Here is a 12901-nt window from a genome sequence, read left to right on the forward strand (position 1 = left end):
GAATAAAAGACCGCGCCCAACCTGAATGTGCAATAAAAGAATAAAAGGGAGAAATAAGGGTGGAATAAAAATGAAATTTTCCTAGTAAGTGAGACCCCAAAGTTAGTGTAGTTCCAAGGAGGATGAGTCACTTTATAAGTCCATATAGACCATACCAGACCCAAAACCTACATTACTAGCCAAGAAAAGTCTATAGTGATCCTAACTTGACTATCTGAATGCTAAGGTAAAAAAAAATAAGGGAAAGCTTATGGTATTTGATATGCATTAATTGGAACTTCTTTGTTGAGTGTGAGTGTCTCATGATCGTCTTTGTATTGACATTCATTATATGTGCTAGTGGGACATCTTTGTTATCATGGCACTTGGATCATGTTTCTAGTTATTTGCTTGTTTCGAGTAGTGTAATTTGTACATATGAGTGGTTTTCTATTGCTAATGTAATTGCCATACCTTTATTCCATTGTTTCACATTATTGTGCTTCATGTTCATACATATTTGGCTTTGAAAAGAGGTATTGGAGGGGATGTTGTGATTTGAACTTAATATGATGACTGACTTCCTTGAATATCTGAGATTCTCCTAGTTAAGTGTCGTTCTTATTTTGTTATGTTTTTGTTTCGTGAGGACATGTAAATATTATAAGTTGAGGGTGTTGATGTGCTATAGAAATATAGCACTTTGATGCTTAAAACGAGGAAAATATGCAAGTTTCTGAGGCCTTTTTGTTAAATATGATCTGTTGTGGGTATATTTTGTAGGAAACCATATTTTGGATGTTAAGTTTGTGAAAAAGGTGTTTTTGGCTACTTTTGGAGAAATATGGATGTTCGGGATGTTTTTTGGCTTAATCATGATTAAAGCATGTTCGAGAATCAAAGAAAACTAAAAAACTGACTCCCGGCACTTACTACATTAACCCACGGACCACAGGTAGGACCTATGGACCACAGGAAGACAAAATAGGTGCTAGAAGTCCAAAATCCCGAGAGCTGACTTGCAGGATTTTTTTCATCAGGTACCTGCGGTTCGTACCTGTGCCCGAATCCATACCATAGGTAGTACCTGTGCCCCTAACCAAACCGCAGGTGTAGACCACATGTGGCCACCGACCTTATTTTCTCTCATTTTATTTGGAATTTATTTTTAGGGTTTTCTCATGTACTATAAATACCCTTTATATAATTTTTAAGAGTTATACACTTTTGAAACTCACAAACATATTTTGATTCCAAGTCCAATTTTGATCTTGGGATTCTCATTTATTAACTCTAGTTGATTAATCAAGTTATGATTTTAGGTTTTTATTCATCTTATGTTTGTTAATTATCTAAGATTTCAATTATGATTGTTATTGAGTTCTTCACAAATATGAGTGACTAAAAACCCATAGCTAGGGTTGTGCAAACCCTGGCTGAATAACGAAGTAGGAAAAGTATGATTGTTGAATTAAACCAATACCCATGATATGCATTGCATCATCTTCATTATAATAGTTATCTTAACAGTTGCAAATGTTAGGATCTCGCCTAGATATTGCTACTTACTCCAAATGAGGAGTAATCACTATGAAAAGATAAAGACAATAGTTATTTGAGGTTTAACTATTGATCCACACTTCTAGGTTTTATCTACGTAAGATGGTTAGGTTTCATCTAATAAGTAGAGACTCAAAAGGTAATAGTTAACAGGGATCAAGATATAGGTTAGTAGTGTGATGCACTGAGACTCAAAAGGTAAAGGATGAAATCCTTATACTCATCCAAAAGACTGTAGAAAGTATATTACTTATTGATTCTGTATGCAAGGTATTGGGTTGATTCAACAATGCATGGGGGAACACAATCCTAGTGTTCACCTATGACTGATTATAACCAAAGTTAATATTATTACTTGCTCCAGATTACTACAAATAAATCCCTCATTTACTTTTCAGTACTTCCCATAGACTACAACTGTTGATAACAATAATTCCACGTGTTTCCTTGGGATTCAACCCCAACCATAGTTGGGTTACTATATCTTGAGAGCGACCTTATCATCATTTAAAAGGATGTGTTTCTTGGACGTTATCATGTAACACTTGATTTAACATCGTGTGATGCGGGTATCTTAACTACTCATAATTCATCAAGATACACATAAGAGTATCCTCCAGGGTCATCAATATAATTAATCACCGACACTACCCTCATATCGGTTGGATACTTCATTGACTTTTAGATATTAACTATAGCCTCCTCACTTTTGACTCTAAATTTCATCTCACCTTTCTCCATGTAAATCATAGCTCAACCTATGGCCAAAAACAATATAATGGGCATTTCTGTGTCAACCTCACAGTCTAGGATGATAAAGTCAGACGGAAAAATAAAGTTATCCACTCTCACAATCACATCAAATAAGATTCCCATAAGATTATTCACTATGTGGTAAGCCATCAACAGCCGCATCAAAGTCGATTCCGGAAGTTTCAAGCTCAATTGCTTGAATACGGCCAGTGGCATCAAATTAATTCTAGCCTCTAATTCATACAAGGCTTGGGAAAATTGGGGTGACCCAATAGTGCATGGTATAGTGAATGCTCATCACCCTTTTTCTATGCTAAAGACCTAGTCATGACTGTACTGTGGTGATGCACAACATTAATATCCTCAAATGTCACTCTTTTCTTCCTTGTGACCAATTATTTCATGAACCTGACGTATCCAGGCATCTGTTCCAATGCCTCAAGAATAGATATGTTCAAGCTCAATTATTTCAGCATCTCAATGAATTGCTTAAACTTACATTTCTCTTTCTTTTGATTTAATCTCTGAGTAAAATGTGGGGGTGGTCTCGGAATTTATCTAGTTTCTACACCAATGACCGTATCCTTACCTTTGTCTTCAGCAGCTATGCCTTTATCATATGTTACCTTCTTGGACTCAACAACAGGTGTTTCATCATCAAAAACTTCTACAGCAGGTAGTCGGGGATCCATAGTATTGATACCACTCCCGTGTGGTAATAGAAAGTACATGACCATTATTTTTTAGACTTTTCATCATGTTGCTTAGAAGGTTACCTGTCTTTCTCTAGTTTAGGGTTGCTGACATTTTCCTAAACTAATGCTCCAACTTCTTGAAAACAATGGAATATGAATTGACCTTCTAGGTCAATCCTGAAATATCGACCTTAATCTCTTTAAGGTTGATCTTCCCATTTTCTTAACCCTTCACCATCTCATCCAACATCTCTTCCATTTTGGATTCTGTATCTCGTCTACCAGGTGGAATGTACCTATCTCCCTTTTCTCTGTAGTCATCCTTCATTTTCCATTCACTATGTTTCTCTCTACTACGATCTTTGTATCTATCATAGTAGTTTCGACCTTTGTTCTTTTTCCCTTAGGCTCAAAAACTCACCAACTGATGATCCAGATAATTTGCTTTCTCCTCTAATTCTGACTCGTAAGCTTTTGAAGCTGACTCATGTGTTCTACTATATTCACTTTCTCAAAAGTTGCTTCTACAAGCTACTTTGCTAATACCCTAAGATCATTTCTTAATAAAATAATCTTTTGTGCTACTGTGTCATTAGCTACAACATCACGAACCCCTTCAGGAAGTTCATCTCTTTTATTCTTACACACCTACTAGGTAATTGTAAGATCCTTTCTGGGTTCGGATTCTGTGAGAGTAAGGGATAGCCTCTATTCTGTGTGCTAGGCATACAATGGTGTATGCCCAACTAAGAACAAAAACAAAGAGAAAAACTCAGAAATTGCAAAAACTTCAAATCACAAGTCAACACCGTGTTCCCTGATAACAGCACCAAAATTTTGATGACATCCAAACAACACCTCTTCTTAAAAGATAATACGGTCACTATCAAAATATAGTAACCTAACAAAGGTTGGGGCTGAATCCCAAGGGAACATATGGAATCATCGATCTTAGAAGTTATAGTTAACGGGCAGAACAAGAAGAGTAACTGGGGGTTTTATGTAGTAAACTCAAGTAAGTAACTATATCAACTTTTGTTGTAATCAGTCATAGGGGAACACTAGGATTGTGTTCCACCTGTCTTCTCAACTTTGTAGGCTTATCGTGCTTTGTTGAACCAACCCGATACATTGCATGTAGAATCAAAAAGTTATGTACCTTTAACAATTTTTTGAACAAGCAGAAGGATTTTACCTTTTACCTTTTGAGTCTCAGGATGTCGCGTTACTAACCCTTATTCTTGATCCCAGTTAACTATTATCTTTTGAATCACTAGTTATTAAATGAAATCTAACCATTTTACTTAGATATAATCTAGAAGCGTGGATCGACAGCTAAACTCTACATTACTATTGTCTTTTATCTTTTCCTAGTCACTACTCCTCTTTTTGAGTAAGTAGCAATATCTAGGTGGAATCCTAACATGCGCACCCATTAAGAAAACTATTATAATAAAGATAAAGCAATAAATACATGGGTACCAGTTCAGAACAACAATAACACTTTCCTTACTTCGTTAATCCGCCAAGGTTTCACAGCCCTAGCTATAGATTTTAGCCACTCATGCTTGTAAAGGAATTAATATCATTCAAAATAGAAAGAATAGATGAAATCACAATGATAAGAAGTAGTAAAACCCACAACTGTAAGTGAATTAATCAACTGAAGTCAATATAAGAGAATCCCAACATCAAAATCAAATCTTGGAATCAAAATAGGTTTGTGAATACCAAAAGTCCGTAACTCCTACTAACAAACACATAAAGGGTATTTATAATACATGAGAAAATTGTAAAACCAAAGACTAAATGAAAAAGGAGAAAATAGGATCGATGGCTACATATGGTCTGTACCTGCGGTCTGATCCTGGAAGTAGTTAGTACCTGCGGTCCTGACCTTGGGCGTAGGTACAAGGCATTGGTAGCGGATGAAAAAATCTTGGAAGTTCAACTCTCGGTATTTTGGACTTTTGGGACTTACTTTTCCTACATGTGGTCTGTAGGTTGACTTAGTAATTTCCAAGAGTCAATTTTTCAGCTTTTCTTCGATTCTCGAACATGCTTTGATCACGAACAAGTTGGAAATTATCCTGAACATCCATAATTGCACGAAAAAGTAGCTAAAAATACCTTTTTCCTCTTTTTCACAAACTTAGCATCCAAAAAATAACTTTCCACAAAACATACCCAAAACACATCAAATCTAACAAAATAACCTAAGAAAATTGCATATTTTCCTCATTTTAAGCATCAAAAGTTCTATATTTCTATAGCATATCAAAGACCATTTGGGTCATGACATGTTATAACACCTTGCATTATAAGTCATGTTTAAGTTGTCCCGTACACATGCTAGATGTTAGAAACCAAGACATTTAACCCACGAATTGACTAAAAATCTATCAGAATAAGTTTCGAGACTTAAGATGGAATTTCGAGTGAACTAACATGTTGAGGCTATGCTTGGCATGCCGCCCAAACCCCTAAACTATAGAATGTTGATTTTCTACAGGTTGGTGCACTCGGTAAATCAGAGTCCAATGCCCCTTCTAGCCAAGTTTGTTTTAGTTCTTCTCTTTTCTCACATTCTTGGAGGGGTATTTCTAGGGAGATGTAATTAAAAGTGAAAAATAAGTTTGTCAATTAAGTAAGGGTCCTTCAAGTTTTAAAATTTGGGTGAAAGTGATAGTTTTTTAGGCTTCTTTTTTACACTTTTACCCTAATAAATACAAAAGTTGTCTCAACAACTATAACAATTGTAGCAACGACTATAGAAGTTGTTCAATAACTATGCAAAATTATTAGAAAATTGAATAGTTGTTGTGAATATTAATTAAGTTAGAAGGAATCAAGTCCTTCAAACAACTGCACACAATTGTTTGAAGGACTTGATTCCTTCTAACTTAATTAATATTAAGGGGACCACTCATCCCTTTTAATTAATTAAAGACTTGAGAGACAATCTCATCTTATTTTTTCGATATTTTTATCTTATCCTTATTTTAAAACCACCAAATCTTGACTTTTAACTTCTCTTATAAGTGAATACACTCAAATAATTCAATTTATATTCTCCCTGCTCTACCCTAAACATCAAAGATATAGTTCCTAAATGCTACACTTTAGATTTCAAGCATTGGTTTTCATTAAGTTCTCTTTCAAGTTCTCCCCTTCTCTCAAGGTATGTAAGGGTATCCTTTAGTGTGGGAACCTTTTCTCTAATTCATGAATCTCAAGTTATGATTTTAGAATAAAATTCTTGAAGTTTAATTTCTTTATCACTCCATGTGAATCCTTGAATTCACTAAAAAAACAATAGAAATCTCAAAAGTTGAATTCATAGTTGGATGATACACTCTATTTCATGTTCATGGATCCTAATTTTAATCTTATGAACTTTTCTTGAGCTAATGATGTTTATTTTATGTATCATAGGAGCTATCTCATGTTTTCTATGAAATTTAGTTTATGAATTTGAAAGTCTACTTGATTGATTGACTTGTATTTTGATATTCTTTTAGTAACAAGTAGTGGTGTGCTCATAGAAGAGCTTAAAAGAGAGATGATGAAAATCTTTGAAAATGGATCTTGGAAAGATGGATTTATTTCTTAAAATAGAGATTAAATAAATTCAAGATCAACTGTTCATTTCTTAGAAGAAGCATGCAAACAAAATTCTAAAGAAATTTAGAATGGACTATTGAAAAATATAAGCATGTCTATCAATCAAAAGATAAGCTAATGAACGATGATGATGTTGGATGAGTACAGGAAGAAAGCTAGATATGCTTAGTAATATTTTTGATGTATCTTACATCAGCAAAGACACATATATTGTATGTTGTAAGCGTACTATTCAGATTTTTTAGTTCTCTTAGAAAATTATATATGAAAGCTACAAAAAGAGTGCTCAGATATTTAAAAGGAACAATGAGATATAGAGTCAAATAGCAAGAACAATAGATTCTAACATTAATATTTTTTTATAATGATCAGATTGGTCCTGCTGAAGATATGAAAAGTATTCCAAAATACATTTTATGATATTTTTTGGTGTTTTAAAAAAGCAAGAGATTATTGCCCAATCAGCTGTAGAGGTTGAATTCATTGTTGCTACAACTACTATTAATCAAGACTAATGGAGAAAAAAAATATTTTGCAATCTTGATTTGGAGATTATAGAAACAATAAGGTATTTGTGGACAACCAAGCTATTTGTGTATCATTAAAATGAAACTTTGGATTCACAGTTCTTGAGGTAAGGTAGAATGTTGAAATTTTTCCCATAAGTTGTTAATCGATGTTGAGGTTGGATTATGACACAAATTTTGTTGTGTTTTAATTGTAAAAGATATTTAGTATTTTCTAGATAAGTTTCAGTTGTAAATTTTCTAGTTTTTAGACATGTAGTTGTTGGTAGATTAATTCCTACGATTATTAGTAAGTTTTTATTTCAAATTTTCACTACAAAAATGTTAAGGATTTTTCTGTATTCAATTTAATAATATCTCTCATGTTCTTCTTTTGTCATTTATATATGTGTGTGTGGTGTTTTTGTGTGTGTTTGTGTATGTATGTGTGTTAAATATTAACTTTTCAAGTATTGACTACTCAGTATAGTCATCTTGCATATGCTGATGATACAATTATCTTCACTTCTTCTAATGAATATCAATTAAGAAAATAATGCAGGTATTGAAAGAGTATGAGTTGGAATCTGGTCAAAAGATTAATATGGATAAGAGTTTCTATTACATTCACTAGAATATTTTGATAAGTAAGGTAATGCAGGTTGAACAGGATACTAGAATGTGCAGAGGATTCTTTCCTTTAAAGTATCTTGGTTGTCCATAATCTTATTCTAAGAGAAACAAAGAGAAATTTTTTGAACTGATTGATAAAGTTCAAAATAAGCTTCAAAAATGAAAAGTGAGGCTATTATCATTTGGACGATAAGAAGTTCTTATAAAAAGTGTGTTACGAAGCATTCCTATTTATATTCTTTCAGCAGTGGTTTCTCCTAAAAGTGTTCTTAAAGAATTGCAAAGAATATTTGTAAGTTTCTTCTGGTAGACTAAGGAGACAGAAAGGAACAAACAATGGGCAACTTGGAACAAGCTATCATTACCCACGAAGGAAGGAGGGTTAGAATTTAGATCCATATATGAGGTTGCTAAAGTTATGTATGCTAAATTATGGTGAAGATTCAGAACCTAGAATAATGTATGGACAAACTATATGTGGAATAAGTATTGTATGAAACAATTACCCATAGTGGTGCAATGTAGAGGGGGTCCCAAATATGGAAGGTAATGCTGAAAAATAGAGATATCATTGAGAAATTCATATGGTGGGAGCCTAGAGGTGGAAATTCTATACTATGGTTTGATAATTCGACTAATATTGGTCCTTTATTCAAACAACAATCCCAGTTTCATATATTCATTCTTTGACTGACATTAGAAAGTTTCTAAGTGAGGAAGGGTAGATATTGATGCTATGAGAGATGAAGTGCTAGTTAATGTTCTTGAACATGTGAGAAGTTATATGGATAGTGTGTGATATGAATATAAAATGGACAAACCATGGTGGACATTGAATTCTAATAGTAGGTTTTCCACAAAAAGTGATAGGGAAGCACTAAGAAATAAAGATCTTAATGCATTATGAAATAAAGGATTACCATTTAAATTCAGTTTCTTATCATGGATAATTTGGAAGGATATGATTCCAGCTGTTGCATTAATGCATAGTTGGAACAATAAAGTTTATGAAGATTGTGTTTGTTGTGATAATCCCAAAAGAGAAACAATTTCACACCTGTTTCTTAGAGGGGAAATTGCTACTAAAGTATAGGATCATTACTGTTCAGGTGCAGGGACAACTAAGCAAAGATTAAACTTGAAGAAAAGTACCAGAATATAGAGAAAACAACCTGAAAATTATAGAGTAATAGTTGTGTATAAAGTGATAAGACTATTATTCTATGATTTTTGTGGAAAAGAAGAAATACTATTAGGCATGGAGGATCCTATTCTATTAGGAAGGTGTTCTAGAAGATAAATGATACCTTTATGAAATATGTAAAAGTCAGGTTTCATGTTGATATTTTAGGAAGAGAGTGGACAAGAATAATGGATGAATTACATTCAGTAAAAGTTAATACTTCTTTTAAGATGGTTTATTGGAAAACTTCTAATTTTGGGTGGCTAAAAGGGAACACAGATGGTTCATCAAAAGGAAATTTGGGTCCAAGTTCTATTCCATTTTGTATAAGGGATCAACATGGTAACTTATTGGTGGCTTAAGGCAATAGAATCCGAGATACTACAAGTTTGGAGGAAAAAACAATGACTATTAGAGAATGTAAAATATTGCAAAAGGAGGTTTATTAATTAGCTTATATTGGAAAGTGACTCTTGGAATATGGTTCAGATATTTTAATCACACTGGGAGATACCATGGAGTTTGACTATGCTGATTAAATCCATCAAGGCATTGATTGAAAATATGTCAGTTAGAGCGGTGCACTCTCTTAGAGAAGGTAACTCTAGCTGACTTTCTTACTAACCTAGTGTTTACTTATGCAGGTGATTTTCATTACAACAAAATTGAGCAATTACCAAGAAAAGAAAGATCTATATGTGAATTAGGCAAAGCTGGAGTTCCAAATATAAGAAGAATTCAATAGGAAAATGAAGTCAATCACAGTAACAAGTAGCACAACAGGGAATAAATCATCAATGCAGGAATAGAATTTAATCTAAACACAATGAATGAAATCAATTACATGCACAATAAGAATCACCAAAAAAAAAAAAAGAAAAAAGAAGTTACTAATATTATCAATTGTTATCAAACAATTGAGAAGAGAACAAAGTTGAAGATCCAGGTGGCACCTACAATCAAAGCAGTGTTAGAGGAAATAACATTATGAAGTATATATCGGGGATTACGATGGAAATGGTAAACAACTGTTAGAAGTGATTTCTACTGAATACATAACCTACATCTAGTGAGAATCAATGGTGTTGAAGGTAATCGTATTCAAACGGTTGGAAAAATCCATACATGCAATCCCTAGATGTATATAGTAATAATTAATAGTACTAGCAATAGATCATAGTTCTCTTGGAAGTAATCGATGGTATGGTGGTGGTATTAGTTTCTATGAAACTCAACCCACTAACTAGAGATTAATGAAGAGGGAGGTTAAGAACTTATCTTTAAAGGAACATAAAGATGATGATGGAAACGGTGAGGCCAATGGCGGCACATGAGGTCGGAGAGTTGATGATGCCAATGAAGACAGAGAAAGAACAAGAGGGAGAGTTGAACTACTTTCCTAATTTAACCTAGTGTAGGTCTTTTGTCTAATGTTTATATTGGACCCAGGTCAATCCAAGTTTGGACTTGACCCAGGTTATTGTAACAGACCTTGTTCTTTTTGATATAATATAATATGGGCCTTATCCTGGTACGATTAAAAAAAAAAAGACTACTCAGTATAGAAACTTTTAATATGGTGTTCATTGTTTAAATGATCACTGAACTTTCTCATATTAACAAAAATCTTCATTTTTTGTTGTTTCATATAAAAGTCATTTAAGTCGAAAAGTAATATATTTGACTATTTTTTTACACCGCGCCACTTGATTTTTAAGGAAAAACCAGAGAATACTATTCACCTCAATGTGTGATCCATAAAAGTCTTTCATATGCTAAACAAATGTTGACCTATTTGTCAATAAAGAAACTTTTGTTCTTTCCTTTTCACAATTTAAGATAAGCGTATCAAGAAAGGTATAAAGATAGTAATCTAGATATAAAAGGAAAGGAATTAAAAAGCTTCAATAACTTTATTCCCCAGAATACACACATAATATATGTATATGTATTTATCTGACAAAAAAATGAGTCATAACATAATCGAATATTCAAAAGCACACTCTGTACACTCATGAGCAATATCTCTCATTTTATTCCCTCTGACCCCCAAACACAGCCCCCCAGAACTAAAATAGAAAAAAGAGAAGTTAAATAAAATCTAAGCATTTATTTAGTAAAAAGTATGCATTCTTCTTAGTCAATAAAGAAATTACTACATATTAAGGGCACTTAGGCCTGTTGCCATGAGTCTTAAGCCTAGCATAGCAGGGGCAAGCTTCCTTGTTTCCGTAAGTGCCTGGTGGAACACACTTGCATCTTGCACAACATGTCTTGCATGCCCTTGTGCACACCTTCTTTCTTGACGACTTCTTGCATCTCCTTGCACATGCATACCCACAGTCTGTAAAGTTCGATTCAAAATACTGTTTAGTATGTCACATACTGCTCGAAAGTTATATATTTGTAGCCAAGTAAAATTGTTCCATGTAATAACTTAATGGATTCTAGATTCTGAGCCCTTAGAAATTATTGAATCAAAAGTACACTTAAATAGTTATACTACTTAAATATTTCTACTACTAATACTTCGCAAGGTTTTCTCTCTCTCTCACACCCACACACACCCACACACACAAACATACGACTGCCTGTATATACACACATTCATATCCTTGGTACACACTAAAAGTTATGGGTTCAGCTGAACCAATTAAATCCCATAATTCCTTGGTCTACGTAAAGTTTTTGATCATATGTAACTAGGGCCCAAGTACATGCCGTTATATCTTATCTATAGGATTAAGATGAAAAACAAAAATTTTAAATAAATTAGTTCATGTTGGAAAATTTAGTAGAACGTACGGATCCTCTTAGTTGGGTGAATTTTTTTGTGAAGAGCTCCTTCATTGTCTGCCTCTATCTGCGTAAGACAAAATGTTACATATCAAAACTTTTGCTTAATATAACAATTTTCATTTTTTTTTTAAACCCTAGGATAACCGCTGCTACACCCTCTGCGACAGTCTCTGTCTTTCGGGTGAGCACTCTGTGGTGAGTACTTTGTGCGCACTGGGTAAACCCCCACTGTGTAATAGATTGCAAACCATAAAAGGACTGTAAACCGCACTAGGCAAGCCCTGTGCGACACGCTTGACTCAAAATAACAATTTTCCTTTCTTTATTATGTTACGGTTTTGCGAGTTATTTACTAGTTGATACTTTTGATGGACTAAGGGTAATAATTTTATTATATGAATAATTCCTGTGCAGCAGTATCTTCGTCATTGTTAAAGAAAACAGCCTCCGCGAAAACCTAAAATTAGAATTTATGTTTAGAAAACTATTGAAAAGTAATTAAACACTATTTATGTGTTTATTAAACAGAAAATTAGTTACCTGTATGAGGAGGATGGCAATGAGAAACAACGTGAAGATCTTCATGTTTTGTTGTAGAATGGATGTGAAGTGAGAAGGGCCAGACCTTTTATATAGGCATATTCAAGTGCAATTGGGCAAGGCATTTATTGAGCCTTTTGAAAATTGATCACATGAAGATATCTTTACAACAATATCACAGGCTTTGAGTTGAGTGCTCTTTATTTTTGGAAAACTTTTTTCATCAATTTTTGAACTCTCGTTTGGAAGTTTCTATCACTTTAATAATAAATTTTAGCTTTAGTGTGAGCTACACAGCTTTTGATTCCTTTGCTAGACATATAGAAAATAAATGGTCCCCTTAACAAAAGAGCAATAACAGACAATACTTGAGCCCTCAGGACGCGAATCAAGGACTTTAAGCTCCCGTTTGATATAAATTTTGAAATTGAAATTTAAAATTGTGAGTTTTGAAGTTGTGATTTTTGAAATTGAAATTGTGTTCTGCATTTACTTGAAAAAAATTGATGTTTTATGATTAAATTTCAAATTCATGGTCTTAACATATAAATTTTCAAAATCTACTCCAAATTTTATTGCCAAACACAAGCTAAGTTTATGGGTTTTAGACTTTATGACTTAACAACATA

At 33.5% G+C, this 12901-nt stretch overlaps 1 protein-coding gene across 2 annotated transcripts; it reads right to left on the bottom strand.

The window, feature by feature from the left end:
* Positions 1-10827: 10827 nt before the first annotated feature.
* LOC107869650 (gibberellin-regulated protein 9) lies at positions 10828-12578 on the bottom strand. 2 transcript variants are annotated; one of them, XM_016716150.2, is made up of 4 exons: positions 12273-12543; positions 12139-12189; positions 11739-11796; positions 10828-11277 (listed from the first exon to the last, which is right to left on the bottom strand). In XM_016716150.2, exons 1-4 carry the CDS (start codon positions 12315-12317, stop codon positions 11096-11098), a joined length of 336 nt encoding a protein of 111 aa, XP_016571636.1. In that variant the 5' UTR covers positions 12318-12543; the 3' UTR covers positions 10828-11095. The 2 variants fall into 2 exon arrangements, with proteins under 2 accessions (XP_016571636.1, XP_016571637.1); XM_016716151.2 differs by lacking the exon at positions 12139-12189 and having other exon boundaries at positions 12273-12578.
* Between the last annotated feature and the right edge of the window lie 323 nt (positions 12579-12901).

The sequence above is a fragment of the Capsicum annuum genome, chromosome 4 (assembly GCF_002878395.1).
Source record: "Capsicum annuum cultivar UCD-10X-F1 chromosome 4, UCD10Xv1.1, whole genome shotgun sequence".
In the NCBI taxonomy this organism is placed as follows: Eukaryota; Viridiplantae; Streptophyta; class Magnoliopsida; order Solanales; family Solanaceae; genus Capsicum; species Capsicum annuum.